This window comes from Doryrhamphus excisus, linkage group LG16 (genome assembly GCF_037039965.1).
Source record: "Doryrhamphus excisus strain RoL-2023G ecotype Guam linkage group LG16, RoL_Dexc_Guam_v1.1, whole genome shotgun sequence".
Classification (NCBI taxonomy): Eukaryota; Metazoa; Chordata; class Actinopteri; order Syngnathiformes; family Syngnathidae; genus Doryrhamphus; species Doryrhamphus excisus.
The window spans coordinates 3,334,416-3,350,180 of record NC_136372.1 but is presented as its reverse complement, the minus strand read 5'-3'; the positions used below and the strand labels follow the sequence as shown (position 1 = coordinate 3,350,180).

Genomic DNA, 15,765 nt, shown 5'->3' with positions numbered 1-15,765 from the left:
ACAACGTTTATTTCTGTTTTGGGACGTTAGCACGGGAGGAGTGAGGGAAGTGGTCACGTGATTGAAAATCCCACTTCCGCTTTGAGGGCTCTCGCTGACAAATGGACTCTTCACTCTTCTCTTCGCTGCCACTAAAAAGTAGACCATAACAAACACGGAAAAGACAGAAAGACAACCAGAAATCTCCATCTAATCGGTAAGTAAACCGATTTAAAAATAATATATACACTGGATTATTATTATAATATTTCTATCAAGACAGTCCATGATGCGAAAGTAAAATATTGATCAACAGGTGCGCGATGTTAGCTAACTTTAACTGTATATTTCCTATTATACTAGCAAAACAAAGCTAATTAGCTAATCTAGCGAGCACATCATATGTTAGCATATGTTATTAAGTTTATAATGTCGTCGTATGCATCACGTTCCGGAAGTGGAAACGCTTTCTTATATGGCTATAAGTTTGCATATATATAAACAGTACAGCTAGCTGGGGTTCTACCGGCGCCATTGTGAGCATTTTTATAACCATTATATAGTCGTGTATTAGCATATTAGCTGTGAATTATGTGTCTTTTCCTGCTTTCGACAGGTGAAGCTGTCAAAGAGCTAACCGGACAGGTGAAGGTGTTATAAAAAAATAACATTTAGACTGCATATAGTAACAAAATAATGTTTTTATAGTGAAGTTGCATGCAGAAGTCAAGGGAGTTGTGAAGCTTAATGGTGCTACAGGTCACATGCTCCCCTCATAATCCACAGATAAGCCCTGTGTGGTCCTTTTTGTCTCCTCCTCCTACAAAGTGGTTATGGCACCTCTTTAGGCTAAGAAATGCATTGTTTATCCATGCCTGGCATCCCAGAAATGACCCAAATTAGTCTCTGCTGTCAAGCCATTGCTTTATTTGCATTGTGCTATTAGTCTATGCTAGCGTAACCGCATTCCTGCACCCATCATGGGATCAGCGTGAAGGCAACCGGATTTTCTTTCCTCTGGCCGTCACATGTCGACCTCTCACGCTGGTGGCAAACTGCACACATAGCTGATACACAAGGGAGCTTCTCCATTATAAATGTGATTTGTTGCAGGTGCCGGAGCAGGAGCCATCATGGGGGAACTCTTCAGAAGCGAGGAGATGACGCTGGCTCAGCTCTTCCTGCAGTCGGAAGCGGCCTACTGTTGCGTCAGTGAACTGGGAGAGATCGGGATGGTGCAGTTCCGTGATGTGAGTCTCCGATCCTCATCTCCATCATGTGCTCGTTCCTCACATGAACACCCCCGAGGGAAGCTTTTGTGCTAGAGAGCTAAAGTGAAGGTTCTCTCATCTGTGCGGTTTTGCTTTATTTTCTCGCAGTTAAACCCTGATGTCAACGTCTTCCAACGCAAGTTTGTCAACGAAGTGCGGCGATGTGAGGAAATGGATCGCAAACTGAGTACGTTGAAAATGACTTGCAGGATATGCCTTCCTATTTATAATTTTATTTTACTATGGTTTTAGGTTTTAACATTGATGTAAATAAAAAAATATATACACTGGATTAAAATCAAGATTTTATCGGAATTAATTAGTAATTTTATGAGAATAAAGATTTGAGAATTAATTTAATATAAAAGATTTTTTTTTTAGAAACAAAGCCACAATATTTTAACAGTCATAATATTTGAGTATAATTCATTATAAGTCAGTAATTTTAGGAGGCCGATGCTACAATGAAAACCTGAAAATAAATCTAAAGTAGGATAATACGAGAAAAAAGTAAGCAGCGAGAAAAAGTCATAATTTTACTGGAATTAAAGCATCAGCGTGAAGTGATATTATTACAAGAAACAAAGTAAAACTGCAGTTTATATAAATAAGTATATACAGAAAAAAACATTTACTTACAACTACTTATATGTAATACATTATTAAAGTGTAACATTATGTAAGTTGCTCATGCTTCTGATCATCAGGGTTTGTGGAGAAGGAGATCAAAAAGGCCAACATCCCAATAGTCGACACCGGCGAGAACCCAGAAGTCCCCTTCCCTAGAGACATGATCGACTTGGAGGTGCCCCGCTCACCGTAAAAATCCGCCAGTTGTGCCGTCGCTTACTTCCTTGTCTCCTCCTCTCTTTCAGGCCACCTTTGAGAAGCTGGAGAACGAGCTGAAGGAAATAAACACCAACCAGGAAGCCCTGAAGAAGAACTTCCTGGAGCTGACCGAGCTCAAGCACATTCTGCGGCGCACTCAGCAGTTTTTTGACGAGGTCAGCCTGACTGTACCGAAATTGTGTACTTTATTTCCCTCCCCACATCAGTGCTGCTCCATTGCCTTCTAAGTTGTCTTTAGTGAAGTTTAATGAGTCGTTCTGCGACATGATGGAGGTTAATCATTCAACCAAACATCTAGGAGTTTAGCTATTAACCCTCTTTTTTTAACCATAAATTGACTCTCATGCAGATGGAGGACCCGACTCTACTGGAGGAGTCATCCACCCTGCTGGACCCCAACGAGGCCCATCGAGGAGCTCCGTTGCGGCTTGGGTGAGTCTTTTTGGTGTTTTGCAAAAAAAAAATAAAAAGTTAATGATTCAGGTGCTGATGAAAATGTGTCTCTGTTACAGATTTGTAGCGGGAGTCATCGGAAGGGAACGCATTCCCACGTTTGAGAGGATGCTGTGGAGAGTTTGCAGAGGGAACGTGTTCCTGAGGCAGGCTGACATCGAAGACCCCCTGGAGGACCCCCATTCGGTGAGACTGCAGCTTTATAGTGGGAGCAATGAGTGTAAAGGTCTTCTTACGGGGTTAAATTTGTCTCCAGAGCGATCAGGTCCACAAGTCGGTCTTCATCATCTTCTTCCAGGGAGACCAGCTGAAGAATAGAGTGAAGAAGATCTGCGAGGGGTGAGGGAACAAAGCTGAATTTGTATTTTGTGTTATTATTTTCTCATACTTCCTCCGTTGTGTCTTCAAGCTTCCGAGCAACCTTGTACCCGTGTCCCGAAACCCCCCAGGAGAGGAAAGAGATGCTGGCGGGGGTGAACGCTCGCATCGATGACCTGCAAATGGTAAATCATCTCAAAAAGGAACCCCATGAGAAAACGTTTGGCACCACTGTCCGGGTTTGGGCCTGCAGGTGCTGAACCAGACCGAGGACCACAGACAGAGGGTCCTGCAGGCGGCGGCCAAGGCGGTGCGCGTGTGGTTCATCAAGGTGAGGAAGATGAAGGCCATCTACCACACCCTCAACCTTTGCAACATCGACGTCACCCAGAAGTGTCTCATCGCCGAGGTGTGGTGCCCCGTCTCGGACCTGGACTCCATTCAGTTCGCTCTGCGCAGGGGCACGGTGAGACGCCTACTTTTACGTATTCATCTAATTTGCATAATTGGCCATGATGCATTGCTTTTTACAATGTGCCACCGCCATAAACAATACATGGTCTATTGCATCCGCTTGTATTTGATTACTAAATAAACACTTCCTGTCCTTCATTTTTATTGCGTAACCATTCTAACTAAAGTGAACAACACTGATCCCTCATGCTACATCTTCATATTCTCTGGCAGAGCAAGTGCGTTCGAGGGACATATTATGAAGCGGAGTTACTGTGCACAGTGCCATTATAATGTGTGTACTAACAAGGGCGAACTGGTAGCGCCAAATCTATTCTGTGGCAGTCTGAATTGAATTGTGGCGGGCCACCATGCATAAATGAACATATGGCAAACACAAGCCATCGTAAATACTTGAATGAATGCTTCCTTACAGTTCATGGTCTACTTTGCAGCGGTTGGAAAATAACACTAGCATTAACAGCTGTGGCTGTAGGCAACGTCCTGATGTGATAGTCATAAATATCACAAAAATATGAAAAAAATCATGTATCGGGAGTGGTCACTTACCTCAGCATGCGCTTTAAAATAGACTATCACGCTACTCAGGTGTTAAGTCATGTGTGTTGCATTTACTGTACCGCCGTTTACAGTGAACTCATCACTGTAGCTGCTGTGTTGTGGTCATGAATGAGCATGCGGTCTAGGAGAGATACAGTTTTTCGACCGCCCGTTTAACAGCCCGTCCTCTTTATGGTTTTGTTAAATAAACAACTAGGCTATAATTAGAATATTTGGCGTAAATGAGGTGTGTTTTCGTGTCCTAATTCTGCTCTGCGTGCCTCCAGGAGAAGAGTGGCTCCACCGTGCCTTCCATCCTGAACAGGATGCAGACCAAACAGACCCCGCCCACTTACAACAAGACAAACAAGTTCACCTCTGGCTTTCAAAACATTGTGGACGCCTACGGAATCGGCAGCTACCGCGAGATCAACCCAGGTATGAATTGTTCTCGCTATTCATGTCGCATCCCGTCACCCGTCGTGACGTGTCTCTTCTTCCACGCCGCCTCCCCACCCTTCCCAGCGCCATACACCATCATCACCTTCCCCTTCCTCTTTGCCGTCATGTTCGGCGACCTGGGCCACGGCGTGCTCATGACCTGTGCCGCTCTCTATCTCGTGTTGAGGGAGAGCCGCCTGATCGCTCAGAAGAACGACAACGAGGTATCGGCACCTCATCACCCCGCTCCGTCTCATCGATCCCTCCCATTACGCAACATGCCCACTCCACTTGCAGACTTAAAATAATCATCACAAGTGTGTCATTGCAGATGTTCAGTATGGTGTTCGCCGGGCGCTACATCATCCTACTGATGGGAATCTTCTCCATCTACACGGGCATCATCTACAACGACTGCTTCTCCAAGTCTTTAAACGTCTTTGGCTCAGGCTGGAGCGTCCGCCCTATGTTTGACGCCCGAGTGGGAGGCAACTGGACGTAAGCGCGGGTGTCGAACTTCTTTAAAAGATGACAAATAAATGATCTCTTATACCTTTTGTGTTTAAGGATGGAGTTACTTGAAAGCACCTCGGTTTTGCAGTTGGACCCGGTGGTAGATGGCGTGTTCAGAGGACCCTACCCCATCGGCATTGACCCGGTACGCCATTTTGTGTGTCTGGAGCTACACCCCTGCTATAGGGACGCTTGTGATTGTTAAGGCGGTGTATATGAAGCCTTGTATTCATAAATTCATAAAGCTCTAAATATTTACACTAAACACCGACTTCCCTTCTACGTCAGATCTGGAATATTGCGAAAAACAAGCTGACTTTCCTCAACTCCTTCAAAATGAAAATGTCCGTCATCCTGGGAGTCATCCACATGCTGTTTGGCGTCACCCTCAGCCTCTTCAACCATCTGTGAGCATTCCTCTCATCCCATACGTGTGGTCTTGGTCGGATAGCAAACTGACTCTATCGCTCTCTGCTCAGGTACTTCAAGAAGCCCCTGAACATCTACTTGGGCTTCATCCCTGAGATCGTCTTCATGGCCAGCCTCTTCGGCTACCTGGTGTTGCTCGTTTTCTACAAGTGGCTGTCGTACGATGCCCGGACATCCCGAGACGCTCCGAGTCTTCTCATCGCCTTTATTAACATGTTCCTGTTCAACTACAGTGACCCTAGTGTCAAACCTCTTTATACCGGACAGGTGGGTTACAAATAATTAAGCCTTTTACATCTAGAAAGGAACTAATTTTCATTTATTTGTTTCCGAATCTGCAGCAAGCCCTGCAGTCCCTCCTGGTAATCATCGCCTTGGCGTGCGTTCCTTGCATGTTAATCGTGAAAACCCTGGTCCTGCGACGGCAGTACCTGTGGCGCAAAAACCTTGTAAGACACACTTAGTTATAGTTAGACCTCCACCGTTCCTTCAACTTTTCCCCAAACCCCCGACATGTTGTAACATCGACAGGGCACGCAAAACTTCGGCGGCATCCGTGTGGGCAACGGGCCCACCGAGGACGAGGCGGAAATCATCCAGCACGACCAGCTGTCGCAACACTCCGAAGAGGAACCCGAGGTGAGACGTTGCGTGTCGCTGTCCTGGTGTCGGACCGAGGGTTTTTAATCATTTATTTGCAAACAGAAACCTCATTCCACTGCAAAAAAAACATCCATTATGTATGAAAGTTCTCATGTTACTCAACATTGTACACTTCTTACAGTGGAGCCTGTAAGGCTCAGAGGAAATAATGGGGATAGAAAGAGTCAAACTAGTACTATAATAATAATAATAATAATAATAAAATTTATAATATAATAATAATAATAATAATATAATTTTTACAAATTTCCCCACTGAGGGACGAATAAAGGCATATCTTAATCTTAAAAACTATTAACTCTATAGGCAATGTTTAAGTCACTTTTAACATAAAAACAAAAGTAATCTGCTAAGGCTAATACACACACAGTCGTCATCACATTACATTTTTTTCTTTGCTGTTACTGGTACGCTTCCCAATAAAAAACAACGAAATGCGTGCCTTCAAAGGGCGTATTTTCCCCCCAAAATTTGGCTTTGAACGTTCCATTTTGGAGGCTCCACTGTAGAAGACATCCATCTTGTGACTTTTTGTTGTTCACCACATTCTCCACTTTTTCAGTGTGTAACTCCCAACTTCCATGCTTTTCCCTTGTGTTGTGACGTCCATATGTGTGTGTGTGTGTGTGTGTGTGTGTGGTTGTGTGTTGTCAATAATCAAGCGTTGCCTTCTGTCGTCTGCTTTCAAGGCCCATGAGGAGGAAGAGGTAGGACCTGAAACGCTAACACTTCTTAGTCGTAGCCGTGCATGTGTCGCTGTCGCCTTTGTATTGTCGCATCAGCAGTGTGTAGACGATTTTGTTGTGCGTGCATGTATGTGTGTGTGTGTGTGTGTGTGTGTGTGTGGAGGATGATGCAGGGCAGCGCTTCAAGCTTTCGGGGTTCCGATCATTGCAGGTGATAACTTTAACGGCTGGTGTCTGATCTACAAACGGCATTACGGACCTCACGGGGGCGACACTAGTAGTAGTAGTAGCGGTAGTACTGTAGTACTAGACTTTGACTCGGATACATGTCTCTTGTCTTTCAGTTTAACTTTGCAGACGTCGCAGTGCACCAGGCCATTCACACCATCGAGTACTGCCTGGGATGCATTTCCAACACGGCCTCCTATCTCAGGCTTTGGGCTCTCAGTCTGGCTCACGCACGTAAGTCCTACACGCTTTTTTTTTTAAACCAGGGGTGTCCAAAGTGTGGCCCACCTTTTTTTTTATGTTTTTTTTTGCCTTGTGGCACATAGTAGAAAAAAATACTGTTGAAAAATACAGTAATGATGCCTAATATACAGAAAAAAGGCTGAAATGTTGATAAAATATAAAATAAAATATATAATGGGTACTTTTTTTAGACTTTTTAAAAACTTAAAAAAAAACTAAAAAATTTTAGCCTTTCAGAAAATAATTTTTAAAAATGTGATAGTGAAAAAACAGCACCATCTAGTGGAAACATTAAAAAAAATTATTTTATTATTCCAAATTCAGATGTAAACATAAAGGATCGCATTAGTTTATGTTAAGATAAAAATTTTATTTTCAGAGGATGTGTCACTTTTTGTGTACAGTGCTGCCATTTTACACCAAAGTAAAGAATATCCTATGGAAAATGTAACATATATTCATAACATAAACATAAAAGATCACATTACTTGATAAGATAAACATGGTTGTTTTTTTTGTGTGTTTTTCAATGGGGCATGCCCATAAAAGTGTTGCTTTTTGTATGTCGCACTGCAATGTTAGACTAATAATACTATGACAAATTTCACCTTTATTTATAATATTAAAATTTAAATTAAAATATATATTTTCAGTGGGATATTTTTGGCCCCGAGTTGCAAATTTTTTTGTGTAGTATTGCAAAATGTCGGTTGTGCTTTCATTCACCGAATTCATGAGAAAATTCATTCCATGTCCAGTGAGATACATCGTGGTCGTCTACCACGGAATGCCAATAAAACAAACCAGCTCAACCTGTCACGGTGTTTGTTTTGCTACACGCTCAGAGCTCTCCGAGGTTCTGTGGTCCATGGTGATGCACATCGGCCTCTCCACGCGCAGCCTGGCCGGCTTCTTCCTGCTGGCCATCGTTTTTTACTTCTTCGCCGTTCTCACCGTGGCCATTCTTCTCATCATGGAAGGCCTGTCCGCTTTCCTGCACGCGCTCAGGCTGCACTGGTAAGCTCAATTTCATCTGTCAGGTTTGTCTCCTACTAGTTCTTTGTTCTTAAAGATTTTAAGTACATACATTTTATGGAAACTTTTTTCGATTTCACCCTTCGCGCTCCGTAGTTATTCCTGGCCGCTCTGCTGAAAGGTCAGCTCACTAATTAGCGTCGCCATTTTTAAAAATAGAGCAAGATCATTTTCCGCAGAGGAAGTGGGGCTTCACATTCCCATGATGTCTTGTGTTGTAGTCGTGAACTAGTACATGTAGACCCGGAATGGGGTACATGAGGGGGTATGGAGGGTAAAGGTAAAGCGATTTCATGTGGTTCTATCTTTCTTGTATCTCCAGGGTGGAGTTTCAGAACAAGTTCTACTCAGGTCAGGGCTTCAAGTTCCTCCCTTTCACCTTCGAAAGCATCCTGGATGGAAAGTTTGAAGACTGAGATCACGTCTCCTGTGTGTCCACCCCGTGTTTGTTTTAAAGCTACATGATCAACATTCAAGTAGCATGGTTGCTGTGTGTGCGTATATGTGTCGTCTTTGTGAGTTTGAATATTATTTATGCAAACAGTTCCACACAGTGAATAATTAACATAAACATTCAGTCACCCTCATCAGTCATAAAGATCCAAAAGGGAACATAACGTATGTACGTAGGTACGTAAAGAATTATGAATAAGAAGGAAAGGATCAGATCCATCTTCCATTCTGCTGGTGTTGTTTCTATGTCAGTATGACTGATCATCTTGGGCCAATAAAAGTGGGAAGAGCTGCTTTGGACTTTTTCTTTGGTTTTATTTCTTCTGCTGTAGTAGGACTTTCTCATTTAATTTAATACTTCAAATGTCCATGTCAATAAAATAGCTTATAAAAAAAATATAATATAAATAGAAAAAATGCTAAGTACAATATAGAGTAACAAAATAATGCTGCCTATTTTTTATTTTTTTTTTTTCTTTTGCTTAAAAAATAAGAATATTAATCAATTAATACAATACACAGCGTTATTTAATTGCCATAACAGAGCTCTGGTCTTGCAATACATTAAAACGCCTTTGAGTGTCGCTGTTGTCCAACTACAATGCCTTCTATTCTCCTGTGCGCGTGCGCAGCAAGTGGCAGCTTCAGCAGCCAAAGTTGTCACTGTGATTAATTAAAAAGTTATGTTGCTTTAAAAAAAAAATACTGAAACTGGCTGAATGTTAATTTTTTTTTCTTTTTACACATAATTCCCTCAGTGCAGCCTCCTTAAGCCAATTATTTGCTCTCCAGGTTCCAAACAGAAGGATCCACTTTGTCGCTCCTGGCAAAAACAGTTTCATAATGTGTTTTTTTTCTGGTATTTATTTGGCCTGTTGCAGTTTCTAAAAATGAACAACATTTAGGAGGTGAGAGTTGAATTTAAAAGGTCTTCTAAACAGTAGTTTGTCATCCTGCTGACACCTCGTGAGGCCAAGGCTGTAAAAGTCCATGATGAGGAACATCATGTCCTTTTAGGATTGGGGTGGTAGTGGGGGTCTTTGCTGTTAGCCTCCAGTAATAATAAAGCTCTTTATTTATATTACCACTCTTTTTTTTTTCTTGGAACTTTCATTTACTGTGATATTTCCCAGAGTGTTTTCACGCACATCATACGGGGAATATGACGGCATCTTGCATAAACGACCCCACAATGGCCGCCGTGTTTACACATCCCAAAGATGATTATTGTGCTGTGTTATCTCCGGCGAACACTGAAGTGCACTTTAGGTCAAAACGGCTGTAAGGAATGTTGGCTCTCAATCTAAAAAGGTTGGAGGATCTTGTCAATTGGGCAACAAAATCTCCAAATAAAAATCTCAAAATAAACATATTAATCTCAAACATTTCCAAATTTCAGTATAATATCAACCAAACGTCGAAATCCGGTGTCAAAATGATCTCACTAAACCTAAAATGAATCCTTTGAACAATTCCAAACAATGTTCAATAACCCTAATCTCTGAATCTCAAACTAATCTCGATCAAATTGCAGAATAATCTCTACCAAAACTAAAAGTGAAAGTTTCAAAATAATCATGAGACATTCTCATGTCCAAATTTCTCTTCAAAAGAATCTCTACCAGGTCTCAAAATAATCTTGGCCAAATCTCAAAAAAATCCCTAAAAGTTTCAAGAATGTCAGGATTAATCACAACCAAATTTCAAGTCTGAAAATTATCCAACTAAATCTCAAAATAATCTCCTGAATGATTCAAAATAATATAGAGAACTCCAATCTCAAAATCTCAGTATAATCTCTACCAAATTTCAAAATAACTCTTGCAACTTTGTTTAAAAATGATCTCACTAAATCATGAATTAATCCCATTATTTAATCTTCAATAAATCTCACAACAATCTCCTGAATGATTCAAAATAATATAGAGAACTCCAATCTCAAAATCTCAGTATAATCTCGGCCAAATTTCAAAATAATTCCTGCAACTTTGCTTAAAAATTATCTCACTAAATCAGAAGTTAATCCTGTGATTGAATCTTCAATAAATCTCAAAATAATCTCCTGAATGATTCAAAATAATATAGAGAACTCCAATCTCAAAATCTCAGTATAATCTCTACCAAATTTCAAAATAATTCTTGCAACTTTGTTTAAAAATGATCTCACTAAATCATGAATTAATCCCATTATTTAATCTTCAATAAATCTCACAATAATCTCCTGAATGATTCAAAATAATATAGAGAACTTCAATCTCAAAATCTCAGTATAATCTCTACCAAATTTCTAAATCATTCCTGCAAATTTGCTTAAAAATTATCTCACTAAATCACAAATTAATCCGTGATTGAATCTTCAATAAATCTCACAATAATCTTCTGAATGATTCAAAATAATATAGAGAACTCCAATCTCAAAATCTTAGTATAATCTCTACCAAATTTCTAAATCATTCCTGCAAATTTGCTTAAAAATTATCTCACTAAATCACAAATTAATCCCGTGATTGAATCTTCAATAACCCTAATCTCTGAATTTATAAAATCTCAAAAGAATCTCCACCAAATTTCAAAATCATTCTTGCAATTTTGCTTAAAAATGATCTCATTAAATCAGGAGTTAATCCCGTGATTGAATCTTCAATAACCCTGATCTTTGAATCTAAAAAATAATATATAAAATCTCAAAAGAATCTCCATCAAATCCAAATAATTTTTCTGAAATCTCTGCGAAATCTCTGTTAAATCTTCAAAACATCTCCGCCAAATACTAATATTGTATTTTCACAATATTAAAATGCGATATAAATGTCAACTTTTTGTGAGTTTAAATTTATTTTTATGCTTCATGGTTTCAATTTGTCTTTCTAAGGAACTTTGCTTCATGTTTTTGTTATGGTTGATATTTTGACCTTTCTCGTGCTGCATTTACTTTCACGTTTGACTGTTTTTCCATCAGCCTGTAAAACACAAGAAGGTGCAGCTTTACGCCTTCCGACCTTCGGCCCCCCAAGTTACCGCCCCCCCCTCCTTTTCCAGTTGTCGCTCCTAATCCGTAGCATATTTCTTAGAAGTGCTTCATCTTGCACCTTACATAATGTGGACATTCCATCGCGCTTATGTTCCCAATTATTGCAGCCAAAATCAAAACCGTTCACCGTGCACGCTTCGGAGGTTATGGAGAACTTCCTCTGACCTGAGCTTCCCCCCTCGTCCGTATACGGTTCTGCTCTGTGATCATATGGCTAATCAAGTCATCTTCTCTTCATCCCTTTGGAATGGGGCCCCAGTTGATGCTCTGACCTCGTTGCTTGCTAGCTTTCTGCTGCTACATTCCAGCGTTGACCTCCAGTTTTTGGTGCCAACATGACACCATACACACACAGAGAGGTCTTATAGTCCAAGTAAAGTAGACGCGGTCGCCAGAACCAATGTTGTAATAGTGTAATGTAAAAGCTACGTAAAGCTAACATCTTGTTGTGTTAATTCAAAAATAAAAGAACCACATCAAGAGGTTGCCTACAGCCACGTACGTAAATGTTTTGTGACCCGGCGCTAATTACAGACCCCAGCAGTTTATTTTTTACTACAGGAATCGTTGGTTAATTGCAGTATTTGCGGTATATGTGTAGTATTTTTTAGCATTCTAACCTCAAGGTTAATGTAGCCCGAGAGACGGAATGCCTTTGGTTAGGCTCGGTTATTTATTCTGTCCCTGGAAACCAACAACAAAAGCATCCTCAACAAAGGATGAGCCGATGCTGCTGTTGTTGCCGTTGCTGCTGCCGCGGACTGTTTTCCGTCTGCGGCGGCCATTTCCTCACTTGGCGTAGCAAACAAAAACACGCACAATAGGTGACACATTTAGCTGTGGGAGAACTTGTGAAGTTGTGTAAGGAGGCCAGCAGGGTCAGGGTCTTCTCAGAGTATTTACTGCATACTGCAATAAGTATTTGGATGTACTTTAGAGCAGTATAGATTTACTATCCACTGAAAATGAGTCAATACACTGTCGTTAATGTTTAAATATATAAAAACACAAGTGATTAGCAAGATTATTATGGTGGTGGAGCTGCGCAAGTGCTGCCGGCACTCAGTGGGAGCTACGGTTCATTGAGGGGGAACCTGATTTTCAAAAGTTTTTGAAACACAAGTGAGTAGAAAGATTATTGTGGTGGTGGAGCTGCACGAGTGCTGCCGGCACTGAGGGGGAGCTACGGTTCAAGTGTCTTATTTTGGGATAATTGAAGAAAGAGTCATTGTTGTCTTTGGTTTCCCTCTATTACATCAGTCAGTAGAAAGATTATTGTGGTGCTGGAGCTGCACGAGTGCCGCCGGCACTGAGGGGGAGCTACGGTTCATTGAGTGAGAAACCTGATTTTCAAGAGTTTTTGAAACACAAGTGAGTAGAAAGATTTTTGTGGTGGTGGAGCTGCACGAGTGCCGCCGGCACTGAGAGGGAGCTACGGTTCAAGAGTCTTGTTTTGGGATCATTGAAGGAAGAGTCATTGTTGTCTTTGGTTTCCCTGAAAACTTGTATTCTATTACATCAGTCAGTAGAAAGATTATTGTGGTGCTGGAGCTGCACGAGTGCCGCCAACACTGAGGGGGAGCTACGGTTCATTGAGGGGGAACCTCATTTTCAAGAGTTTTTGAAACACAAGTGAGCAGAAAGATAATTGTGGTGGTGGAGCTGCACGAGTGCTGCCGACACTGAGGGGGAGCTACGGTTCAAGTGTCTTATTTTGGGATCATTGAAGAAAGAGTCATTGTTGTCGTTGGTTTCCCTGCAAACTTCTATTCTATTACATCAGTCAGCGGAAAGCTTATTGTGGTGCTGGAGCTGCACGAGTGCTGCCGGCACTGAGGGGGAGCTACGGTTCATTGAGGGGGAACCTGATTTTCAAGAGTTTTTGAAGCACAAGTGAGTAGAAAGATTATTATGGTGCTGGAGCTGCACAAGTGCCGCCAACACTGAGGGGGAGCTATGGTTCATTGAGGGGAACCTGATTTTTAAGAGTTTTTGAAACACAAGTGAGTAGAAAGATTATTGTGGTGGTGGAGCTGCACGAGTGCTGCCGGCACTGAGGGGGAGCTACGGTTCAAGTGTCTTATTTTGGGATCATTGAAGAAAGAGTCATTGTTGTCTTTGGTTTCCCTGCAAATTTATATTATAGTCTATTACATCAGTCAGTAGAAAGATTATTGTGGTGCTGGAGCTGCACGAGTGCCGCCGGCACTGATGGGGAGCTACGGTTCAAGTGTCTTATTTTGGGATAATTGAAGAAAGAGTCATTGTTGTCTTTGGTTTCCCTCTATTACATCAGTCAGTAGAAAGATTATTGTGGTGCTGGAGCTGCACGAGTGCTGCTGGCACTGAGGGGGAGCTACGGTTCATTGAGGCAGAACCTGATTTTCTGAGTTTTTCTTAAAAAAAAGGACCCTTGCGGCCTCATATATCCTTTCTATCCATGTTTTTGTGTTTTCCTGAAAGGTCTGGAAAAGACATCATGCATCGTTTCCGTGTCCTTGTACAATGTTTTGAAGTCAGCCAGCCATATTTACTGTATGTACAGTATGTACAGTATGTATGTATGAATGAACTCGCTGCACTCTTCCAGTCGACATGCGACTCTCGGCAGGCTTTCCAAATTGGAAGGCTGCAAACAATGACCGGGGGGGGTCGCAGGGGTCGTGACAAAGTATGTTATCTGCAGTTTTAGGTGAAGAGGCGCTTCCGTTGTGCATTCCGCGCGTGTTAACAATTTTAACCTCGGCGTGTGCCCCAACGGGACCCCGAACTGGCTTTTCCTTTGAAGCATTTTGGCCCGTTTATATGAAGTAAATGAAGGAAAGTGTCTTATTTTCGGATCAACATGCATCAGGTTACAATTGAGTGCATCACATAATCAGTTTTTTTTGTGTGAAATACTGGCGGGCCGGATTGAAACGCTTGGTGTGCCACATGTGGCCCCCGGGCCGTAGTTTGCTTACCCTTTGTTTAGAAGCAATCTGTCATCGCCCAGCACCTCTATTTAAATCAATATACTATGTGTTTTCCTAGGGATGTTGAATTATTTGAAATTTTAATCAAATTAATCAGCGATTAATCACCAACGTTCCTCCTGTTGACGTTCCTCCATATCGCCTATGTTTATCTTATCTTCAGTCCAAACAAAATAATATGGCTTTGTGTGGACGTATCGTGGTTACCGTGGTTACAGCTACTGTTCCAGGGAGTTCTTCTGAGTTGTTTTGCATGCATCCTGCAGCGTTACCTCCCACCGGGAAAACAAACTTTGTGAGGATGGAGTATGGAGGTCACAGGAAGTGGGAACATTTCTGGCATTCCTCAGCCTCCAGCAAACCACCACAACGCTCCTTCTCTCATTTTGATGGCCTTTTTTAGCTGTTAGAGGGGCTACATATTATGGGATGATATTTTTTTAATGTGATTTTTTAAATTATCTTAGAGTGCAATTGTCACAAATCCAGCAATCACGCTATTTATGACGGACGGCTATTTTTGTTTTAATGCTCTTTTTATGACAGATTTTGAAGGGCCTTATTAAACAATTTAACAATTTTAATCCTGCAAAAGGTGCCTTCAGGGTTAAAGGAAAAAGTAAGCTGGGGAAACCGTGTTTCTTCAATTTGGATTTTTGCATTTTAATTTTTTTAAGACCAGAAATTGCGGTAAATGTGCCGTATCTACTTTACTGACAATTTTTAATTGTAAAAATATGTATAGTATTTTTATTAATTTTATTTAATTTAGATGTGTATTTTTTTCTAATCCTACAAAATGTGCCTTGAAGTTTAAAGCAATGAGACCGACAAAAAAAAATCATACAAAATATATTTCTTCTTGTTACATTTTGTAACAAATAACATTTATTCATCTTTATACAAAACAAACAAACAACAACAAAAAAAAAAAAACGTCCAGAAGGACAAGTGCAAAACTGCCTGTCATCCACAAGCAGAAGACGACATCAGCAAAAACAAGTAAAAGTTAACAATGACAAAAAAACACTTCATTTTATCCATCATAATACTAAACGCTGACTAACAATTGTATACCAATGAAGGCGAGCATCGTCGGCGTAAACAAATGTCAGCTTTGAGCCGGTTATTTTAACAAAACGCGTGAAGAGTGTCGCAGCATTCTCACTCTTGACTTTTTGGGG

The 15,765-nt window shown here is 41.1% G+C and overlaps 1 protein-coding gene across 3 annotated transcripts; it reads left to right on the top strand.

The window, feature by feature from the left end:
- The first annotated feature begins 37 nt into the window (after positions 1-37).
- On the top strand, positions 38-8,869 carry atp6v0a1a (ATPase H+ transporting V0 subunit a1a). 3 transcript variants are annotated; one of them, XM_058049394.2, is made up of 22 exons: positions 38-196; positions 1,093-1,229; positions 1,359-1,437; positions 1,958-2,055; positions 2,126-2,254; positions 2,449-2,531; positions 2,612-2,738; positions 2,809-2,891; positions 2,962-3,055; positions 3,124-3,336; positions 4,172-4,322; positions 4,410-4,549; positions 4,657-4,823; positions 4,893-4,983; positions 5,127-5,245; positions 5,318-5,534; positions 5,609-5,716; positions 5,799-5,906; positions 6,620-6,637; positions 6,961-7,078; positions 7,933-8,104; positions 8,445-8,869. In XM_058049394.2, exons 2-22 carry the CDS (start codon positions 1,113-1,115, stop codon positions 8,536-8,538), a joined length of 2,526 nt encoding a protein of 841 aa, XP_057905377.2. In that variant the 5' UTR covers positions 38-196; positions 1,093-1,112; the 3' UTR covers positions 8,539-8,869. The 3 variants fall into 3 exon arrangements, with proteins under 3 accessions (XP_057905377.2, XP_057905376.2, XP_057905379.2); XM_058049393.2 differs by having other exon boundaries at positions 6,593-6,637; XM_058049396.2 differs by lacking the exon at positions 6,620-6,637.
- Positions 8,870-15,765: the final 6,896 nt, after the last annotated feature.

Bases quoted from the DNA above. Each gene is read 5' to 3' on its own strand.
- atp6v0a1a (XM_058049393.2), top strand. From the start codon at position 1,113: ATGGGGGAACTCTTCAGAAGCGAGGAGATGACGCTGGCTCAGCTCTTC. The intron at 2,056-2,125 runs GTGCCCCGCTCA...CCTCTCTTTCAG, and splicing joins GAGACATGATCGACTTGGAG to GCCACCTTTGAGAAGCTGGA. The intron at 5,246-5,317 runs GTGAGCATTCCT...CTCTCTGCTCAG, and splicing joins CTCAGCCTCTTCAACCATCT to GTACTTCAAGAAGCCCCTGA.